General features: G+C 41.8%; 1 protein-coding gene across 1 annotated transcript in view; it reads right to left on the bottom strand.

Annotated features, from left to right (window-relative positions):
- Positions 1-24,024, bottom strand: part of LAPTM4A (lysosomal protein transmembrane 4 alpha) — a 76,456-nt gene that overhangs the window by 11,880 nt on the left and 40,552 nt on the right. The window contains exons 5-6 of the mRNA XM_030198829.1: positions 15,608-15,703; positions 6,518-6,613 (exon numbers count right to left, since the gene is read on the bottom strand). Of these exons, the coding sequence (XP_030054689.1) occupies positions 6,518-6,613; positions 15,608-15,703 (192 nt within the window). The remainder of the gene's footprint in view (positions 1-6,517; positions 6,614-15,607; positions 15,704-24,024) is intronic.

Here is a 24,024-nt window from a genome sequence, read left to right as displayed (position 1 = left end):
CTTATTTCTGGTAGTCAGCTTCTTAGCTGGCTTCTGTCTGTCCTTCCTGAGTTAGCTCTGTCTCTGTATGCTGGCTGCTCCCAGCATGGTTCTAATTGCTTCACTATACTGCACCTGTGTGTGTTGCCTGAGTTAGCTCTACCTCTGTCTCTGTGTGTTGGCTGCTTCCAGAGTGGCTCTAATTACTCCACTATACTGCACCTGTGTGTGTTGAGCCTCTCTGTGCTTCAGTATACTTTCTGCCTCAGTCCTGTAGTTGTGACATCATCTGTCAGGAGTGGAGGAGTGGCCTAGTGGTTAGGGTGGTGGACTTTGGTCCTGAGGAACTGAGTTCGATTCCCCGCACAGGCAGCTCCTTGTGACTCTGGGCAAATTACTTAACCCTCCATTGCCTCATGTAAGCCGCATTGAGCCTGCCATGAGTGGGAAAGTGCGGGGTACAAATATAACAAAAATAAAATAAGTGGTGTTCTTCCATTCAGGGCCTTTGCAAACGCTAAAGGTCCAGGTTAGTGTTTGGTGCTGTTAGCACTTCTGCCTTGTCTTGCTTGCCTTGAATCCTAGATTCCAGTCCTGTTGGCTCCCTTTTCCTCCTGTCTGAGAACCCTGTATTCCTGGTGCAGTTGGCACTTCTGCCTTGCTCTTGTCTGGGTGCCTGGTGGCACTTCTGAATCCTGTCTGCTTTTGGCCTCCTTTCCCTCCTGAGTAAACTGAACCCCTGTCTGCCTTGCTATTGTCTAGGTGCCTGTGGGCACTTCTGAACCCCTGTCTGCCTTGCTTTTGTCTAGGTGCCTGTGGGCACTTCTGAACCCCTGTCTGCCCTGCTTGCTTTCAGTTTCCTTCCAGTCCGGTCTGTTTGGAAATCCTGTATCCTGATTCCTATCCTGAACCCTGTTGTGGTCTGGCTTGTTTAGTGTCCCTCCTAGTGTGAGTTCTCTGGTGTTCCTGCCTGCTAGTTCCAGTACCAGTTTTCCTCCAAGCCCTGCCGGCTGCCTGCACCCAGGGGCTCAACCCCCGGGGAACGGCAGCTAAGTGTAGGTGAAGCCTAGGTCCAGTCCCGTGTGTTCCAGTGTTGGTTGGTGGGTTTTGCCTGCTTCCCAAGGGCTCACAATTACTCCTGAGTCCCTGTCTGCGTGTTTTGAACCTGAGAACCTAACAGACAGTGTGTTTTTTTCCTTTGTTCAGTTTGAGCTTGAATGATGATGCCCAGGATTCTATTATGCTTAAGCCGTCCACAATTCCAAACATGATTTTGCATAGGTTCTTATGGAAGGGGATGTAAATGGACAAGTCGTCAGTGTAGATAAGGGGATTGAAGCCTTGTTTAGATAGTGTTCAGGCTAGGGGAGGTGGTCATCATTAGGTTGAAAAGCATCGGTGACAGCAGCGAGCCCTGGGGGACCTCACTTCTACTTTCCATGGAGGGAAGAGAGAAGAAGCTGTCTTGACTTGAAAGTATTTTGTAGTCAGGAAGCCTTGGAGCTAGTTAAGCACCTTGCCTCCAATTCCAATCTTATCGAGGATTCTTCTGAGAATTAGGTGGTCGATCACGTCAAATGCGCGCAACATGTCAAATAGAAGTATGTTTTTTTCCCCGTTTGAGATTTCCTTTTTGAAGTTGGCCAGTAGTGTTGTCAACACTGTTTTGGTGCTGTAATGGGGTCTGAATCCTGATGGAGTCATGTAGTATGGAGAATCTGTTAATGTAGTCAGTTAGTTGGTTGGCCACTATTCCTTCCATTATTTTAATTGTTAAAGGTATGGAAGCCACCGGCCTGTAGTTCAAAGTGTCATTGACGTTTTACTTGGTGTCTTTTGGGACTGGTGCAAGCAGTATGTTGCCTTTTTTTCTGTGGGGAAACAACCTGCTTGAAACATAGTTCAATGAGAGATGAGTTGGTCTATGAATCGGTCCGGGGCTATTTTTAGTACATGGCTGGGGCATGTATCTAGCATGCAGTAAGAGGTGGAGAATTTCCTTAGCACTTGCATTACTATCTTCTTTGTAGGTTGCGTAAAGGTGGTCCATGTTCTGTCTACTGGCGTTTCCTCCATGGGGTGGTCAAGTTCGTCAATTAGGGATTCGAAGTTTATGTCATCTTGTTTAAGGTTTCTCCTTAAGTTGAGAATCCTTTTCTTCAAAGTATCTAGCGAGGACATTAGCTGGCGGGGGGGGGGGGGGTTGTTGTTTGCCGTCATTAGCGGATTGGTGTTTATTAGGTTGTTAAATATTTTGTATAGTTTCTTTGTGTCTTTGTAGTCTGGGCCTACTTGTTCTTTATAAAATTTTGTTTTTACCAGTCTGATTTTGATCTTGTACCTGTTTGAGTCTCTACATGCTGTTTTTTGTTTGTTTCACTTTTGTGTTTTCACCATGATCGTTCTAGTCGTCTGCAGAGGATTTTGACTTCTTTTAGATCCTCATCAAACCATGGGACCGATTTGTGCTTCTGTCCAGTTTTTGTTTTCATAGGCACTATGTGTCCAGTATGTTGGTACACCTTTTGTCCTATTCTGATAGGAATTCTTCTGTGTCGGTTGCTGGACACCTCTGGTCTTTGTATATGGCTGACCAAAATTTGGTTGCATCAATCTTTCCACGTAATTTATATATGTGTTCTTTCCAGCGGAGGGACATACTTAGCTTAAAGTGACCAGACCAGGGGGATGCTGTCCATGTCAGGTTCTATATTGAAGTTATTATCATTTGAGAATCTATAGGCTAGTAGGTCTACAGCATGGCGTCTGATAAAGGTTGTGGTCACTGGTGGTTGCTGGTCCCATAGTTGAAGGAATCTGTTGCATTCTTTAGCGCCATCTACCTTCTGGTCATCTAGGTGTAGGTTAATATCACCTAGTAGCAGGATGTTGGGGTTGGCAACACATGCACTTGGAATGAAGTCCATGAAGTTTGTTTGGGTTGATTTCCAGGTTCCTAGGGGTCTGTAGAATAGGATGCAGCACAGTTGATTGAGTAGGGTCTGGTCTTTGATTGCGAACGAGGTGATTTCCAGTTGTGGTGTTATAGATTCCACTATGGCTTCAACCATTAGGAAGGCTCTGTAGATCAGTGCTATTCCCCTGCCTCTTTTTCCTTTTCTGGTCCAGTGTAAGATTTCATAACCTGGTGGGCATAGATCCTGGACAGTGGGGTATTCTTTGTCATATATCCATGTTTCATTAAGGAAGATAAGACCAAGGTCTTCATCGGTTATCCAGTCCTTGATTGTTTCTGTTTTATTTACCACCGATCTGGTATTGATATATCCCACTGGGAGTTTGAGGCAAGATGGCGTCTGTGGGAGGAGATGTGGTTTGAGAGCTCTTGCAATCTGAATTGTGTATTCTTGAAGAGAAATTCTTTTTCCTCATTTTAAATGGGGAAAAGGAAAGGGAAAACTGGGGTGAAAGCCTCCCCTAACCCCGGTGTTAATCCCACTCTCAGACAGACGACGCTAGAAGACTTCAGAGTTCCACCGCCGGCTATGCAAAGGCCTACCTTGATTGAATCCCCTTGTTCAGCTGGGGAATCCAAAATAGAAGCGGCTTCATTAAGCCCGCTCTATCAGCTACCTCCCCCGAGACCAGGAAGGGAAACAACGACAGCAGTTGAGCCCCGAGGGGAGTTTCCCGAAGATGTTAATTCCACTTCGAAGGCTGGAAGAAGCCCTGATGTTTCGTCTACGCCGATGGAAAAGATACTAACAGAAACAGTTGGAGCTGGTGCCCCTCTGTTTTCTCCAATCGAGGGAGTTACCTCTGGAAGTTTCGGGACTACTGTAAAACCTGTGGTAGTAACACTAGATGTGCTATGGGAAGCTATCCAGACTCTAAACACTTCATTCCTTCAGGTAAATAACTCATTTAAGCAAGAACTTTTGGCATTGAATCAGTAAAACTTCTTTTACTGAAAGAGTTGAATTGAATGAACAAAAAATTGAAATGAATGAAGATGAAATTAAAAAATTGCAAAGTTCCACTGGAACCTTGATCCAAGATAGAAATATCTTGGACAGAAGATTAGAATATTTAGATAATCAAATGAGGAAGAATAATCTGAAATTCCTTAAGTTTCCGAGATCTCCTTTGATTACTCCCATTGATATGCTTAAGAAGTACTGCACAGAAGTATTGATGATTCCTACAGAAGCATTTCCTCCTATTGTTAAGGCATATTACATCACTCAGACATCGGTTCCTGCTGACCCTCAACAACAACTTAACGGAATTTTTGGAAAGTTCTCTTGATGTGATCATGGAGCGTACAACTTTAATAGTGACTTTTGCATTCGAGACCGATAGAAACAACATACTCCGACTTTACTTCAGACACATTTCAACACAATTTCTTGGAACTAAAATACTGGTGTTTCCTGACTTGAACAGAGAGACTCAGAAAAGAAGAAAGCAATTTATAGACTTGAAATCAAGGGTTCTTGCTTTGAATGGGACTTTCCTATTAAAATTTCCATGTAGATGTTTAATTTCTTTAAATGCAGTTAATTATGTTTTTTTTTTTTTTAAATCAAGTAAACTACAGGAGTTTATTTTATCTCATGAAGGAGAAGTAGTTGGTAGTCTCAATGCCCCCACAGATGAGAATGCTGGCAATCACTAGTGGTCCTTTTAACATATCCCCTCTTTTGTTAGAATTATATTTCAAATTATATTTTTCCTTGTATCTTGCCTATAATAAGTAGTGGACGAAATTATAAGCTATTTCAATCTTATGTATGTAGATTTTCCTGTAATATATTTTTCTCTTTTTTCCAACATTTATGTTATGTAAATGTAATAACGAAACTTATACATGAAGAATTAATGATATATCCCACTGGTACTGGTAAATATTCGTCCTCTTAGCGCAACTGCGCTAATATTCGTTGTTTGTTTGGGTTTCTGTTATTTCTTGTTCTCCTTTCTGTTCTTTTGTTTTGGTTGTTCGTCGAGTGAGTGATTTCCATTTTTTGGAGTGCCTCTTCTGACTGTCCGAGTTCCCCTGGGAAGAGGGTGACTATTCCCGCTGGGTGGTGTAAGTCACAGAGTATCGGTATGTTGTTGTGCTCACTTTCAGTTTCTAGAGTTTCCAGAGATGTTATTAGTGTTAGGGCTGATAGCCCTGTGAGTATTCTTGTAATGGGCATTTTCCTCTTTGTGGTATGGAGGGAGTTGTCTCATGCAACAAAAACTAATGCACGAGACATTCCCCAGAAGCTGCTCAGTATCACTAATTCTGAAATGCAGAGAGAAGATGACTATGGAGTGCAGAATGAATTCTGGGCTACTTCTTCCCCCATGCTTGAAGAATAAATTGGAGGTTTTGGCTTCCTGACTAAACACAAGTGTTAAAATATTTAAATGTGGTAACCCGCAATATATAGAACATTTTTATTGATCAAAATGTGTCTATTCTTGTGTGTGTCAGCATCATTAGTGGCATATTAAATATGTCATTGCAATATTTCATGAGATCACTGCTGCCACTGATAAGAAATCACCTACCATCTTTTTTTTATTTTTTTAAAGAAAGACAACGTCCCTACTACCCCCCTCCAAATACCCACACTTACCAAACTAAGGCCTTTATCATGTGTTACATGCCACAATTATGTGTTACATGCCACAAAGTCCACGGCCTAAAATGGGCTTTGACGCATACAACATGCAATAATGCAGTTATAGAATGCTACCACAAACCAGTTCCAAGATGGCCAATAACAAAATTTTATTCTTCAGACGCAGTATACAGGGTGCGCTGACAAGATGTACCTGAAGGCCTGCGTGCCGAAACATGGCCCTTATCGGGTATGACAGGTCATGTTTCAGCACGCAGGCCATCATCAGGTACATCTTGTCCTTGCGTGTAGAAATGTTTCGGCATGCAGGCCTTCGTCAGGTACATTTTGTCAGCGCACCCTGTATTGGCCATCTTCGAACTGGTTTGTAGCAACTTCCACTCTCGCCTTTTTTTTTTTTTGGAAGGACTGGCGTCCTTTTATGGTTTTCATTATAGTATGCTAAGCATACTAGACAGGTGCCCCAAGAGTTCATCTTCAAACCTGTGCACTTATTCTATACATATCACCCATCCTTTAAACTCTTAGTGATATCTTTAGTCCTTATTATGGAAGTGTCAGTTCACACCACTGTATTGTTTTGTCTGTAGAAGCCTGGTTCCTCAAGGACTAGAAACAGCCAAGTGATTTAACTTAAAAGGGCAAATATCAAGCAAATGATAGGAGCTACTTCATAAAAGTACAGAGATGTAGCCATGCAGTACCTGGGAATTCCAAGGAACTTAAGAAACATACCGTAGCCTATTTTGAAAAATTAGCAAATAAAGTGACTACACCTTCCACTGCACTTCTCATTTACAACACAACAGAAGTATCCTTGCCTTGCAGTTAAGAATACTATTCCCATTCACCTACACAAATGATAAAACTATTAACTGAAGGTTTAAGTTTTTACATCTGCTTTCAGTCTCACTTTTAAATGACAGTAATTGGCACCATACCTGTGGAGAAGCTTCAAACGCAGGATACACAGCTATATCAGGCACATTCCTGTTGATATATTTGTAACAGTTCCATACACAATTGATAAGATAGGCCTATTTAAACAAAACAAAAAAACACTCAAGTATGAACAAACAATAAAGTATTTTCAGACAATCCAAGATATTTTCATAGGCAACTGAAATAAAGTCTTTCCTTTTCATTAGGAACTGAATTTTACTCCTGAAGACATATTGCTTGTTACCATTTACCTATAAATCAACCAATATGAATTTAAGTCTGTCTTTGACCCCATCAGACCCTCATATGACTATAGCATGAACTGGTAGTATGTGAACCATGGAAAGAATTTTAACACTGTAGCATGTATTTTAAATGTTACAGGGCTCTCTCAGTGGCTCCTTGCAAATCATGTGGCCGAGGTAAGAGATGCTGGTGACACCTAAGTGGTCATTCAGCACCATGTTAACCAGACTGTCCACACAGCAGACAGAAAGATCCAAGCCTCTAAAATCAGGTCCCAAAAACATTGCAGTGGTTTCCTTCACCAGGGGTTGCTTTAAGTTGAAAATCCCCTGGCATTTAATACTTAGGCATAAGATAAGATGGCTTGTGCATGGGGAGGCTTGAGTGCTTTTTGATGGCAACTGGCTTTCTTTTCTTTTTTAAAAATTTATCTTTGGACCTACAGCAGTTGTTAGAAAAATGGTTCACGGAGTCACTGCTGAATCCTCAATGGGGCCTATTCAGATAGAATGCGCACATCGCGTAGGAAGACTCGTGGAAGGTGCGGCCAGGCCCCGCATGGTAGTAGCACGGATTCTGAATTTTGCACATAAAGAACAAGTTTGGCAGAAATATCGGTCAATGCAAGATTTGCAGTTCCAGAACACTAAAGTACTATTGTTCCAGGATTATTCAGCTTCAGTGGCGCAACTACGTAAAAGTTATTCGGAGATATGTAAAACACTGGTGGAGAAACAATTAAGATTTACTCCACAGTTCCCTGCCTGACTTCGCGTCATTAAGGAGGGAAAGATTCATATTTTCGAAACTAGTGAAGCAGCTAAGTCACAAGTGCAGCAATGGTTTCCAAAGTGATACAACTATGGAAGACTTCTATAGGATTACCTACCTACACCCTGTCGGGGGAGCTGGACACAGCAGTTTGATTCTCCATCTGTTGAAATAGTGCGGAGAATGATGTATTTTTTTTTTCCATCTCTGTTGTATGATGCACTTAGCTAGGTTTTGGGTATATGCTTATGTCAACATCCTAGATTGCTAAGGTGCGATTCTGTTGGTAGTGTGTGATTGTGGGGAAATATGGGGTTTGGGATGCGAAAAAGGGGGATGTGTTTGTGGAGAGGGGGGGGGGGGGGAGAAGAGGGTGGAGGTTCTGTATAGTGTGGAGCAAATATGGAAGTCATATGGGAAGCGGAGGAGTATATGGAGTGATGAACAGGATTTGTGGTTAGTTGCTTACCATGGGGGAGGCTGGGCTCTCTGGTGGGATGTCAAGGCAAATGTTATATTGTGTATCTGTACTCATCTTTATGTTGCCCATGATGGCGTCTAAGGGTTTGAAATTAATATCGTGGAATGTGTCTGGTGTTAACGCGCCAATAAAAAGATCTAAGATTTTGCAGTACCTGGGAAGGCACAAAGCTGATATTGTGGGATTGCAGGAAACTAAACTTAATGATATTGAACATCAGAAATTAAGAAGGTCCTGGGTGGCTCAATGTTATGCTTCTGTACCCAAAAGTAAGGCGGGGGTAGCCATATTGATTCGTAAATCAGTGCCTTTCATTCAACACAGGGTCACAAAGGACACAGAGGGTAGGTTTGTCATAGTGGAGGGGAAACTAAACCACTCTAACATCATTCTAGTCTCAATCTATGCACCTAATGCTGCACAAAGGCTTTTCTTTAGGACTATAATAGCAAAACTGTCCATTATTGCTGGGCCTAAAATTCTTCTGGGTGATTTCAAGGCTATCATGGACTCGAATCTAGACACTAATGCCAGGACATAGAGATCTGGGCCTAGATCTACGGAAGGCCTAGGGGTTTTTATGCGTAGTTTGGATTTGGTGGACCCTTGGAGAACGTTGCATCCACAAGAGATTTTACGCACGTCTCCAAGGCCCATGCAACACAGTCCCGAATAGACTATATATTTGTATCTAAAGACTTGTTCCATAAAATAGAGGGCGGAAATTGGACCCTTAGTGATTTCAGATCACTCACCTATCTCTATAATTCTAGATGTGGGAGGTCCCGGGGAGGGAATAAGAGGGAGGTGGCAATTCCCGGCCCATCTTTACACAGACCAAGTCTTTAGACGATATCTTACCCAAAAGTGGGAGGAATTTCTCAACAATAATAAAGAACATGTCTCCGATCCGATTTTGATGTGGGATGCAGGAAAGGCAGTGATTAGAGGACATATTATATCCTTTGTTATCAAGCCAGTCGTATGACTGATTTAGAAAGGAGAATCAGAATGCTAAAGAGGCGGCTACGAACACATCCAACTGTGGCATGTAGGCACTCTTTAAATAATCTTTTCCAGGAGCAGGCTCAGAAAAATATTTTCTATTATAAGTTTCGTCTTTTTAGATTTGGAAATAAACCTGGTAAACTCCTGGCGAATCTTACAAAAAGCTGGACTGGGCCAATGGCAATAGCTGCACTTCGAGATCCGCAGGGTCAGATTGCGACTGAGCAAAAGAAGCTAGAGACACTCTTTGTCCAATTCTATAGCTTTCTGTATAGGGCAGAGGGCAGTGGACAGCAGGAGAAAACTGAATCCTTCCTCCATCCTTGTGGAGTCCCGTGTTTGCTGGACGAGGAAAAAAACCAAATTGATTGAGCCCTTATCTGGGCCTGAAATGCAGAGAGCTATAAAGAGTGTGAAGCTGCATAAGTCGCCTGGGCCTGATGGGTTCAGCGGAGAATTTTATAAAATCTTAAATACGAGAGTGATGGGTCTCTTGGGAGCCTACTTTGACACCTATACAGAGGGGAGGTTTTCCTCAGTGGTCCAACCAAGCATTGATCACTGTCTTACCTAAGCTAGAGAAGGACCCTTTGCAGCCAGAGTCCTACAGACCTCTCTCATAAATATAGATCTTAAATTGTTAGCGAAAATTTTAGCTGAGAGATTAGCCATGGTGATTCCCAAGCTTGTGGGATCTGATCAAGTGGGGTTTGTGAAGGGACGGCATTCTGGTGTAAATGTAAGGCATCTGATTCTGGGGCTGGAGCATTGTGCTCAGTTGTCCACCCTTGCTCTGGCTATCAGTTTCAACTCTGAAAAAGCTTTTGATAGGGTGGAATGGTCTTTTTTAGTCTCGTAACTGGGCTTATACGGTATAGAGAGTTTTTTTCTCCAGGCAATTCGAACTCTGTATATAAACCCATCAGCAGCTGTATTAGTGAATGGAGTATCATCTGAGGTTTTCTCTCTGAGGAGAAGAAGAAGACAGGGCTGTCCGCTATCGCCTTTGCTATATATTCTTTTTTTGGAGACTTTGCTGATGCAGCTTCGAGGTAATCTAATATAATAATTCGCACCTACAACAATCTGAAGCTGACTCCATGGCAGTGAAGCCCTGTAGTGTTCGTAGGCTTCATAATCGCTCCGCCCATGGTAACGCAACGTCAGAAGAATCCCTCCCTCCGAGTTCCTGACCGCTGGACCCCCCCCTGCCATGACCCTCTCGAGCCCCACTTCCCACTGCAAACCCTCCCCCGCTGCCGTTGCATACTTGTGCTGGCGGGGGACCCCAACCCCCATCAGCCAAAGTGTTCTTCTCGGCCGCGCAGCGTGGACGAATGATCTGATCAAGTTGCAATCTCTTTGTGTGCGTGCTCCACTAAAATGCATGGCTTTTGCAGACGATATAATGCTACTTGTGACGGAACCGGGGTGGACACTACCTCTGGTGCGACAGATGTTTGCAGACTTTGATCAATTATCTGGGCTTAAGTTGAACGTATTTAAATCTGAGGCGTTACCGATCAATTTGCAGGTTGATACTTTGGGGGCTGACTTTCCGCTGAGAGAGGTGGCAGGCTCCATTAAGTATTTGGGTACTTATATACCCGCTGATATAAGCAAGTTGTATGAATTAAATGTCTCCCCACTCCTGCAGAAATCTGTAGATTGCTTGTGGTTACGATCAGGGCTGCCTTTGGCCCTTTCGGGCAGAATTTTCCTGTATAACATGCTTATAGTGCCCAGATGGTTATATCAGTTGCCAACATTGCCTTTGTGGTTGAGAGAAGCGGATTTGCAGAAATTGTATAAGGCATTACAGATATTTCTGTGGAAGGGTAAGAGGAATTCCCTTATCTACACTTATGATCCTTGGGTCGAAGGGTGGGATGGGGCTTATGGATCTGAGACAGTATAACTTAGGCTGTGGAATGCGACAGGTTAGGGATTGGCTATTGGGTACATCGGGGTTTACACCCTGGGAGGTGGAGGCTATGTTTCTGCACCCCGTGTCAGCATCAGATGTTACATGATAGAGCAGCACACTTGGTTCAGGCTTTTGGGAGACATGTGATCTGGAGGGCACTGTGTTCCACTCTACGGGGTTTTAGATATGTTTCCCTGTTTGACTTTAAAGGGGAATCCTGACTTCCCTCCTGGCATGTGGAGTGGGGGAATTTTGGGGGAAGAAAGAGGGAGGGAGATCCATTGGGTAGGAGATCTACTGGATGTGGAGGGTAAGTGCTTCCCTTCTCCACTTTGCAAGAGAGATACGAGCTGGTGGACTCAGATATTTTTATGTTTTTACAGATGAGGCATTATATCTCCTCCTTGCCTGTGACACACCTTGGGGCCTCTTTTGCTCAGCAGGTCACGGTATGTTTGAGGTTGAAAGACAAGGAACAGCCTCGCTTCTGCCAATATGTAAAAGCTCTATATGAGGTTCAACCTGACTTAGCTCTACAGAAGGTGGCGGAGGCATGGTCGGGGGAATTGAAGAGTGTCATCTCAGCAGCAGCGCTTCAAAATAATATTGCCAAAACATCTATAAATATGCTTCATAGAGAACAGGAATATAAATTTTTTATTACGAACCTATATTGCTCCTTGGAGGGCTTTTAAAGCCCGGTTTGCTGAATCAGGCAGATGTCCCAAATGTGGGCAGGATGGGGCAACACTAGGCCATATGTTCTGGACATGCGAAAGGAAAGTTTTTTGGGAAGGGGTGAGGAGTTTTTTGTCCAGGTGTCTCAGAAGGAAGATTCTGCTACATCCCATGGGCTTCTTATTCCAGGATGGGACACAACTGCAGGTGGAGTTGGACGAGCAGCGCCTTTTTGTGGCAAAGTCTTTACTTTTGGCTAGAAAGGTCATTCTTGCCCAATGGCGAATGCAGAGAGTTCCCCAGTTAGCAATGTGGCATTCATTGTTGTTTGATATGGAACTCATGGAGCGTAAGTTAGTGGGTAACAGACCTGAATCTCAGTGGAAACGTTCCCAGGATGTATGGGAACCTTATGGGTCTATGCTTCAACACAAGGAGCGTAGCCTGCTCTTGAATGTATAAGGTGTAGGGTGGTCAGGCTATCCAAAAATAGTAAACTAATGTGTTAGACTTGAGATATTTAGCTTCCTCCTATGTTTAATATGTTTTTCTGTTTTGATTGGGGGAGGGGGAGGGATAATGAAGATACTTACCTGTAGCAGGTATTCTCCGAGGACAGCAGGCTGGACATCACCACGCATGGGTCGTCGTCCGCGACGGCCCAGGAGCTCCGGAAATTAACAAAAAAAAGTTCCAGAAACAGTGCGACGGGCGCGGGGACAACGCACCGCGCATGAGCGAGTGACTTCCCGCCCGCGCGCTTCCCTCAGTTATATAACAAGCAAACTAGAATAGAACAACTCCTAAAGGGAGGAGGGAGGGTTGTGGTGATGTCCATCCTGCTGTCCTCAGAGAATACCTGCTACAGGTAAGTATCTTCATTTTCTCCAAGGACAAGCAGGCTGGAGATCACCACGCATGGGGTATCCCTAGCACCCAGGCTCACTCAGAACAATGAACAGTGGTCAATTGGGCCTCGCAACGGCGAGAACATAACTGAGATTGACCTGAAAACAAGTACAACTAAGTGAGAGTGCAGCCTGGAACAGAACATAAATGGGCCTAGGAGGGTGGAGTTGGATTCTAAACCCCAAACTGTAACAGATTCTGTAACACCGACTGCCCAAACTGACTGTCGCGTCGGGTATCTTGCTGAAGGCAGTAATGAGATGTGAATGTGTAGACTGATGACCACGTCGCAGCCTTGCAAATCTCTTCAATGGAAGCTGACTTTAAGTGAGCCACTGACACAGCCATGGCTCTAACATTATGAGCCGTGACACGGCCCTCCAAGGTCAGCCCAGCTTGCGCATAAGTGAAGGAAATGCAATCTGCTAGCCAATTGAAGATTGTCATTTTCCGATGGCAACCCCCATCCTGTTGGGATCAAAAGAAACAAACAACTGGGCAGACTGTCTGTAGGGCTTTGTCCGCTCCACGTAAAAGGCCAATGCTCTCGTACAGTCCAAGGTATGCAACTTGTCCTCACCAGGGCAGGTATGAGGTCGGGGAAAAAATGTTGGCAAGACAATTGACTGGTTCAGATGGAACTCAGACACCACCTTTGGCAGGAACTTAGGATGAGTGTGGAGAACTACCCTGTTATGATAAAATTTAATGTAGGGAGCATGAACTACTAGGGCTTGGAGCTCACTGACTCTACGAGCTGAAGTAACAGCCTCCAAGAAAATGACCTTCCAGGTCAAGTACTTCAAATGACAGGAATTCAGTGGCTCAAAAGGAGGTTTCATCAGCTGGGTGAGAACGAAGTTGAGATCCGATGACAGGTGGAGGTTTGACAGGGGGCTTTGACAAAAGCAAACCTCTCATAAAACGAGCAACTAAAGGCTGTCCAGAGATAGGCTGACCTTCTACACGGTGATAAGCACTGATTGCACTCAGGTGAATTCTTACTGAGTTAGTCTTAAGACCAGACTCTGATAAGTGTAGAAGGTATTCAAGCAGGGTCCGTGTAGGACAAGAGAAAGGTTCTAGGGCCTTGCTGTCACACCAGACAGCAAACCTCCTCCATTTAAAACCATAACTCCTTTTCATGGAATCTTTCCTGGAAGCACACAAGACTCGGAAGACACCCTCTGAGAGGCCTAAAGAGGCAACTTCTAAGCTCTCAACATCCAGGCCGTGAGAGCCAGAGACTGGAGGTTGAGATGTAGAAGCGACCCCTGGTTCTGAGTGATGAGGGTCGGAAAACAGTCCAATCTCCACGGTTCTTCTGACAAGTCCAGAAGAAGAGGGAATCATATCTGACGGGGCCAGAAAGGTGCTATCAGAACAACGCGAGGAGCAGCAGAAAAATAACCCCTCTTCGTGAAGTGGAAAAAAGGAAACTGAGGGAAGCGCGCGGGCGGGAAGTCACTCGCGCATGCGAGGTGCGATGTCCCCGCACCCGTCGCGCTGTTTCAAGAACTTTTTTGTTAATTTCCGGAGCTCCTGGGCCGTCGCGGACGACCCATGCGTGGTGATCTCCAGCCTGCTTGTCCTCGGAGAAGGGGGGTTTACATGAAAAATGTAGCGAGGTCTCATATGTTTTGACTAATTGCCGGATCATGGCATATGTTAAGTACAAATAATGATGTTGTGGTATGAAAGTTACAATGCTTAACGATTTTTGTCGGTTGGTCTATTGATATGTAATGATGAGAACGCCAAATAAAGATGATGTTAAAAATTATCTTATTGTTACTTCTAGTGTTGTGTGTTCCGTATTGGTCTGTAGTAATACCTTATATCTCCTCTGTACCATCTTCAATTGAAAAGCAAAATTTAAGTACTGATATTTTTAAATTTTAATTCTGGAATGAGATTTTATTCAGTGCCAGTATAGGCAGAGGTATTAAAATAGGATTAGCAGCCAAATGAATAACAGGTTGAGAACCAGAGAAGCCCAGTTCAAATCTCACTGATGCTCATTGTGAACTTAAGTCACTTAATCTTCCATTACCTCAGGTATGAAACTAGATTTGGAGCCCTCTAGGGACAGGGAAATAACTACTGTACCTGAATGTAACTGTGCTACTACTGAAAAAGCCATGAGCCAAGTCCAAACAAATAGTTGTATAAAAAAAATACATATATACATACAGATGGTGCCAGCATTGTGACTCTGCTATCTGTTTAGGTAGGATTTCAATGTATCCGTATCTTTACAGATAAATCACCTGGATAACTGATATTCAGTTTTCAGCCCCTCCCCCTTGCCCTATGTCAAACCTGGATCCTAATACAGGTAGTGTCGGATTCTTAAGTCAGATTTTGCACCCATATTATTTGTATATGTTAAGCTCACCATATGCAACAGATATTTAACTATTGTTATCCAGTACACAAACCACACATCTTTGGCACCTTTAAAACCCCACCTTTTGTGATATATGTTGACACTGAAGAACGCAAATAAATTCATGAAAGTTAACTTCCTCACTCTTATCCTTCAAAAGATGGTTCAAGGAAACCTGTTCTGTCAGAACACTCATATACACAAATTCTAAAAGTAGAATGATGAACACCTTTTACAACCTTACATACTGTACTCAAATTTGACTACAGCTGTCTTTGTCCTGAAACTGAATGCCCTTGTACTAAGTATATAGAGCTCAGGCATACCATACCATTGCACTGTATGCACCCTGAATACCATGTCAGAGCACTCTGCTGGCAGGCAGAAGAGAATGCATAGTGGATAAAAAAAGGTTGTGTGGCGCTAGGATTTCAAAAACTAGAGCAGGCCTCAAACACATGAACACATGTGTAACAAATCACACCAAACCAGGGTGGCCAGAAGAACAAGAAAAGAACAGTGTGGGCTCACTAGCCTTATCAAGGGAACCACCCAGACACAGACATGCTATTAAAACAGAATAAAGGTTTTGTTTTCCAATCTGTTGTATGTATATCCCACATGTCAAAAACCCTTTTGATTTCCTACTTTTTGTATCTATTTCCCACATGTCAACTTACCTTTAACACAATGAAGAATGTAAAGAAGGCCACGACAATGAACAAGAGGCAACTTGAGTCCAGCGAAAGCACATCATCTTTATATGGAAAATCAGGCTAATTCAAAGCACAAAAAGAGTTTAACTCAACACAACACAGACTCCACAATCACCTTATATGGTAAAAAGCATACTGAAAATTCTGAACACATTTTAATATATTTACATAAGTCAATAGCCTTGATACTAAGTTAGAAAGAACAAAGAAGGTGCCAATGTTTAAAAGAAAAAAAAAAAGTGTATTTTATGCATGCAAGTTTTGTTTGTGCTGCTAGCCTACTAAAAGATTTGAGATGGTGTTTTTGAATCCTGAAGCAGGCAATTAGTCAAGTGTTGGGTCATCAGAAGTGCAGCTTATGATAATAAAACAGATTCGTGTTTGTGGGTGCATGTACACAGCTTCTCCCATTTATAAAAAAAAATTGAGGAAAATCATAGATAGTTAATCCCTGATGCCATAAGCCACAAGAAATGACTAGGTTTATTTTATTTTTTGTGGGTGGGTGAGGCAAAACCTAAGATAGCGGCAGGACACTCAGCAGTGTTCTAGTGACCCTTATCTTACTTTTTTTCAAATGGGAAAACCTAAACCAGTGTCAGGGTCTTTCCCTTGGAGACCCTGACCCCCGACTACTCTTGTTTTTGGTACTATAAATAAATTCTGGACCACGAAGAACTCCAGCATTAGGGTCCAGTGAGCCATTCCCTCCAAACACAGGAGAGCTCCTTGGAGATGGATACAAAAACCAGCAAATGCCTCCACTGCAGCCAGGAACTTCCTCTCCTAGAGGTTCAAAGGTAGACCAATCAAGTACTGAAGGGGCTCTCAATGATCAGCCCAGAGCAGACGCAGTAGGTACTGACTACGTGTTCCTTGCTAATACTAAGATGTGTGTGTGTATATGTGCATGCTGCATTTTTCTGGAGAACAATTTTACTTTTGCTTCTGGAGTTAAGTTTGTGCTGGTTGTTTCTACAATGGTGCTGTTTTAATACTTTATGGTGGAATAGCCCACACATTTAGTTGTTTTTTGTTTTTTTTTGGATGGTCAAGAACACAGTATAGCCCCTGATGCAGCCCCTTTGGGCGAAACACGGCCTGTGTCGGACAATATACTAATTTGCAGCTCTACAATTAAAGCTTGTGTGTATCTGTCACTATCTGCACTGTTTATTTCCATATCTAAATTACATATACGATATATTTTTTTGGTTAAAAAGTTTGCAGCTGTATGCATACATATAAAAAACCCCTTTCCATGTGTAAAATGCAGAAAGCCTTAAAAATTACTCCCAAAATGGATAATGGTAGACTCAGAGAAATACAGACAGAATAACCTACACTGTTTAGGAAGGTATGTATGTATGTATGCACCTACTCTATTGCCTTACTACAATAGCAAAACAAACAAAAAAAAGGCAGTGCAGGGCCAGCAGAACATCTATTTTTTTATGGGAGGGCCAAACAAGAACGCGAGTGTTGCCATACTGGGACAGACCAAAGGTCCATCAAGTCCAGCATTCTGTTTCCAACAGTGGCCAACCCAGAGTACCTGGCAAGATCCCAAAACAGTGGATTTTCCCAAGTCTACCTTAACTTTTCTTTTAGGAAGCTATCCAAACCTTTTTTAAAAGCACACTAACTGCTTTTACTACATTCTCTGGCAACGAATTCCAGAGTTTAATTACACGTTGAGTAAAGAAATATTTTCTCCAATTTGCTTTACATTTACTACTTTGTAGCTTCATTGCGTGCCCTCTAGTCCTAGTATTTTTGGAAAGAGTAAAACAAGCGATTCACGTCTACCCATTCCATTCATTATTTTATAGCCCTCTATCATATCTCTCCCCTAGCCGCTTTAGCCTTTCCTTGAGGGAAGTCATCCCATCCCCTTTATCATTCTTGTTGCCCTTCTCTGTACCTTTTCTAATTCCACTGTATCTTTTCTGAGATGCGGTGACCACAATTGCACACAGTATTTGAGGTGTGGTCACACCATGGAGCAATACAAAGCATTATAATGTCCTCATTTTTGCTTTTCATTCCTTTCCTAACACCACCTAACATTCTATTTGCTTTCTTAGCCGCCACACACTGAGAAGATGGTTTCAACGTATCATCAACGATGACACCTAGGTCCCTTTCCTGGCTGGCGACTCCTAATGTGGAACCATAGTACAGATTCCTCTTTAATACATGCATCATTTTGCACTTGCTCATACATTTTTATTTTGTTTTTACAATTTTGTTTGGCAAAGATGATTAACAGAGGAAAAATATTATTACTGAATAATTCTATAAATCCCATCTTACATTGAAATAGTAAAACTTCAAAAGAGGAAATATTTTGCTTAGGGTTAATAAGTTTACAACATAAAATGAAAAAATTTTGAAACTCTTTATATCATTCATCTATAGTCCACAATATAGGAGGCATGTCAACATATACAGGTAATTACAAAGAATAAACTAAAGATTCTTTCCATAAAGAACTAAGGATTGAGAGGGAGTTCCAGAAGTTCCTAATTAATTCACGGAGTAGATGTAATTTGTCTTAACTGTACAGAGGGTAACAGGGTAATTTTAGAGTCCAAAAAGGAATTAAGTTGTATAGGGTCAAAAATATATATTTTACAGAATTTAATTTAACAACACATTTGCATGGGAAGTTTAACCAGAAAAGAGCACCCAATTGTTGCATCTTTGGCCGTAATTTAAGAAATTCTTTACGCCGTTTTTGAGTTACTTCAGAAATATCCGGAAACATTCTTATTTTGTAGTTCATAAAGAGCTGTTCTCTATGTAAGAAAAATTGTTTAAGTATCCAGTTTCTGTCCGGTTGTAATACAAAAGTTACTATTAAAGTCATTGATGTTAATCCCAAGTTGTCATCTTCCAAAGTTTGTGTCAAATTTAAATCCATAGTATCAAATGGTATTTCCTCTCCTTGATCCACCGGTTGTTGGTTCTCCTAAGGTAATAAGTAATACATTTTTGAAATAGGTGGATATGCCTTTTCCGGTATCTTCAGAACTTCACCTATGTATCTTTTAAAGGTTATTAATGGAGCTATCATAGGCTGCTTAGGAAAATTTATCACTCTAAGTATATTAGCTCTCTGGGCATTCTCCAAAGTTTCTATTTTATTCTGTAGATATTGATTTTCTTTAATTAAATTAATTTGTACTTGATGAGACTTTTGTATTTCTTTCAAATTCTTTTCTATTGATTTATCCATAGTTTGTATTCTTCATTCTAGGACTGGTACTTTATTCAATAGTGCCTGAGATTGATCGAGTAATGGGGAAACCTTTTGTAAAAATAAAGTTTCCAGATTCTTTAATGCTTCCCAAATGGCATCCGACATTATATTTTCTGGTTTCTCTCCCAATAAAAACTTACTTGGTTGGTCTGTGTGGGTAGACTGCTCTATTGATCCTGCTTCCTTCGGTAGCTGGTCTCCAGTCAAGAATCTCCCCTACTTCATTTCCAGCACTTCATGTGCTGTTGCCCTCGGCAGGCTTTCATCCGAGTTGGGTCCCGTTCCGAGAGTCCCCTCCACCTCTTGGGAACTAGGGGTTTCTCAGTCCCTTGGCGTGTTTGCCGGCATGGGTGGGGCTAACTGTTGTTCAGGGCTCAGCGTTGTTTCTATCTCCTGGCGTTGAGGCGGCTCTCCTTCCCCCGCACTCTCCTACATCGGAGTTCCTGCACCCGATACTGCCCCCGGAGTGAAGCAACGCTCCAAAGTAACAACCGACGGCAGAGCAGGAGCTGCGGGATCCGCTCTCTGCCTGCCCCTCCTCTTAGGCATGCCAAAGGAGTTCACAAGGAAACCAAGGTATTTGAGCAGGTGCGTCTTTCAAAACTCCCTCTCAGTTGCCATCTTGCCTCTGCACTTGCTCATATTAAACATAATCTGCCATTTGGATGAGCAGTATCGTAAGGTCCTCTTGTAATTTTTCACAATCCTTTTGCGATTGAACAACTTTGAATAACTGTTTCATCAGCAAATTTAATTACCTCACTAGTTACTCCCAATCTCTAGATCATTTATAAATATGTTAAAAAGCAGCAGTCCCAGCACAGACCCCTGGGGAACCCCACTATCTACCCTTCTCCTTTGCGAATACTACTATTTAACCCTACTCTCTGTTTTCTATCTTTTAACCAGTATTTCATCCATAATAGAACACTACCTCCTATCCCCCATGGCTCTCCAATTTCCTCTGGAGTCTTTCATGAGATACTTTGTCAATGCGTTTTGAAAATCCACATACACAATATCAACCAGCTCACCTGTATCCACGTTTGTTCACCCCCTTCAAACCGCCTCTATTTCAGGAAAGAAAAAGAAAGCCTATCTATTCAAAAAATTCTACAACTAACCACAGAGATAACCTCATCTTTCCTCCTCAAACTGACTCTGTAGAACATAACAAAAATGGCAAAAGTCACAGATGCCATCTCCCGTCTAATCTACCTCCTCATAAACCCCAAATAACCACACGAAATAAAGATGAAGTCCCACACCGCAAAGCATAACTGTAAATACACCAAATGTAAATTGTAAGCCAAATGTAAGTCGCAAATCCACCATGTAAAAACTGTAAGCCATTTTGTAAATTGTGAGCCACTTTGAATTGAAACTTGTTTTTGGATAATAGTGGGATAGAAGAATGCATAAATAAATAAATAAATAAATAAAAGTAGATTGGTGAGGCAAGATTTCCCTTCACTAAATCCATGTTGGCTTTGTCTCATTAATCCATGCTTTTGAATGTGCTCTGTAATTTTGTTCTTAATAGTCTCTACCATTTTGCCTGACACTAACATCAAGCTCACTGATCTATAATTTCCCAGATCACCTCTGAAACCTTTAAAAAAAAAAAAATTGGTGTTATATTGGCCACCCGCCAATCTTCCAGTACCTTGCTTGATTTTAAAGATAAATTGCATACTACTAATAGTTCTGCAAGTTCATTTTTTAATTCTATCAGTACCCTGGGATGAATACCATCCGGTCCAGGAGGGAGATTTGCTACTCTTCAATTTGTCAAATTGCCCTATTACATCCTCCAGGTTTAGAGAGATTTCATTCAGTTTCTCCGACTCGTCAGCTTTAAATTCCATTTCTGGCACCGGTATCTCTCCCAAATCTTCCTTGGTGAAGACCGAAGCAAAGAATTCATTTAATCTCTCCGCTATGGCTTTGTCTTCCCTCGGTGCCCTTTTTACCCCTTGTCATCTAGCGGTCCAACCGATTCTTTTGCCGGCTTCTTGCCTTTAATATAAGTAAAAAAAAGTTTTACTATGTGTTTTTGCCTCCAACCACAATCTTTTTTTCAGAGTCCCTCTTTGCCTTCCTTTTCAGCGCTTTGCACTTGACTTGCCATTCCTTATGCTGTTTCTTATTATTTTCAGTCGGCTCCATCTTCCTTTTTCTGAAGGATTTTATTTTAGCTCCAATAGCTTCCTTCACCTCACTTCACCATGCCAGCTGTTTGGTCTTCCTTCCTCCTTTTTTTAATACATGGAATATATCTGGCCTGGTCTTCCAGGCTGGTATTTTTGAACAGCATCCACACCCGATGTAAATTTTTGACCTTCGCAGCTGCTCCTCTAAATTTCTTTTCACAGTTTTTCTCATTTTATCATATTCTCCTCTTTGAAAGTTAAATGCTAACATATTGGATTTCCTGTGTGTGCTTAGTCCAGAGCTGGTAACAGCTACCATATCATCATCAGATTTGATATCAAGCAGCCCCAGCACCATTAGCTCCTGTACCAGATCATATGCTCCACTAAGGACTAGGTCTAGAATTTTTCCTCCTTGTTGGCTCCTGTACCAGCTGCTCCATAAAGCAGCAATTCTTGATTTCGTCAAGGAAGTTTACCTCCTTAGCACGCCCTGATATTACATTTACCCATCAGGGTAATTGAAATCACCCATTATTATTGTATTGCCCGGTTTGTTAGCCTCCCTAATTCTGATAACATTTTTACATCTGTTCATTCTGGCCAGGTGGATGGTATACACTCCCTATCACTATCCTTTTCCCCTTTACACATGGAATTTCAATCCATAGAGATTCCAAGATGTGCTTTGTTTCCTGCAGAATTTTCAATCTATTTGATTCAAGGCCCTCCTTAACATACAATGCTACCCCTCCACCAATTTGGTCCACCCTATCACTGTGACATAATTTACCCTAGTATGACAAGCATTCCACTGGTTATCCTCCTTCCACTAAGTCTCAGAGATGCCTATTATACCTAATTTTTCTAATTAGTGCAATATAGTCTAACTCTCCCATCTTATTTCTTAGGCTTCTGGCATTCACATACAGACATTTTAAACAGATTGAAAGAGTGTAAATACATAATCACAATGGACAGACTAGATACAGAACACAGAAAGGGAGAAATCTGAGAGCAGTTGCCTAACACTTAGTGCATGCTCTCCCTGTCTTACTTAAGGAATCGGAGTAGGAATAACAGAGGTTTAGAAGACTCAAAAGGGAGGTAGCTCGGGTACTATGTGTGGTGTGTGTACAGTACACAGTGGAGCCTAGCTGCTCACATTCTGATTGCTACCAGATTCCCACACTTTAGACTGTAGAGATAGGAAGGAGAGGCACATGTGGCTACTTATGTATTTAAATTGGTGAAAGATATCAAAAGCTGATTGATGAATAAATTTGAATTAATTCAGTCTTGATAGATTCAATGACCTACAATAAAATCGCGAGAGGATTGTGAAAAATTATAAGAGGACCTTACGCGACTGGGAAACCGGGCATCTAAATGGCAGATGACGTTTAATGTGAGCAAGTGCAAAGTGATGCATGTGGGAAAGAGGAACCTGAATTACAGCTACGTCATGCAAGGTTCCATATTAGTAGTCACAGACCAAGAAAGGGATCTAGGTGTTGTCGTTGATGATACATTGAAACCTTGTGCATAGTGTGCTGCTGCGGCTAAGAAAGCAAATAGAATGTTAGGTATTATTAGGAAAGGAATGGAAAACAAAAATGAGGATGTTATAATGCCTTTGTATCGCTCCATGGTGCGACCACACTCTGAATATTGTGTTCAATTCTGGTCGCCGCATCTCAAAAAAGATATAGTGGAATTAGAAAAGGTACAGAGAAGGGCGATGAAAATTATTATTATTATTTGTTACATTTGTATCCCACATTTTCCCACCTATTTGCAGGCTCAGTGTGGCTTACAATACATTATGAATTATGGAAATACAGTTTGTTACATTGCGATTATGGGTTACATTGTGAAGAGTTATGGAAGACAAAGTCAAGTCAATCATCTTTGGGGCGTAGAAACTATGGGATGTGACATAGAGGGAATGATAAAGGGGATGGGACGATTTCCCTATGAAGAAAGGTTAAAGCGGCTAGGGCTCTTCAGCTTGGAGAAAAGGCGGCTGAGGGGAGATATGATAGAGGTCTATAAAATAATGAGTGGAGTTGAACGGGTAGATGTGAAGCATCTGTTCACGCTTTCCAAAAATACTAGGACTAGGGGGCATGCGAAGAAGCTACAATGTAGTAAATTTAAAACGAATTGGAGAAAGGTTTTCTTCACTCAACGTGTAATTAAACTCTGGAATTTGTTGCCAGAGAATGTAGTAAAGGCGGTTAGCTTAGCGGAGTTTAAAAAAAAGGTTTGGACCGCTTTCTAAAGGAAAAGTCCATAGACCATTATTAAATGGACTTGGGGAAAATCCACTATTTCTGGGATAAGCAGTATAGAATGTTTTGTACTTTTTTGGGATCTTGCCAGGTATTTGTGACCTGTGGCCACTGTTGGAAACAGGATGCTGGGCTTGATGGACCTTTGGTCTTTCCCAGTATGGCAAAACTTATGTACTTATGTAATCTGAGAGTGCAAGACAAACCTGCAACCTTTAAGTCAAGTTTAAGATCTTAGGTGTTTGGCTTGACTGTTTTTTTTTTTTGGCCATGGGCACATAGATAATCATTGTTATTGACTGCTTTCATCACCTATGAAACACTAAATATTTAAGTCCTTATTTGGAACTCCCTGAATTACTTCTAGTTGTGCACACATATTATATGACTATATTAGACTACTGTAATTATCTTTAACTATGGTTGCCAAAGATTATAATCTGAAAATGCAGCAGCCCATTTAAAACCAATGTAAGAGGAACTGCACCAGCTTCCTATCACTCAGATATTAATCATAAAAACAAATCTTTATATTCTAAGATAGGTCTGGCCACTGCCTATGTGTGTTCACTGATCCAGTAGTACATGCCAGCTTAATGTTTATGCTCTTAAAAATCAAGCTCTGCTAGAAGTAATATCAGTTTAATGCTTGCTGGTAACTAAAGAGTT

Source organism: Microcaecilia unicolor, chromosome 3 (assembly GCF_901765095.1).
Source record: "Microcaecilia unicolor chromosome 3, aMicUni1.1, whole genome shotgun sequence".
In the NCBI taxonomy this organism is placed as follows: domain Eukaryota; kingdom Metazoa; phylum Chordata; class Amphibia; order Gymnophiona; family Siphonopidae; genus Microcaecilia; species Microcaecilia unicolor.
This window is presented reverse-complemented; position numbering and strand designations above follow the sequence as displayed.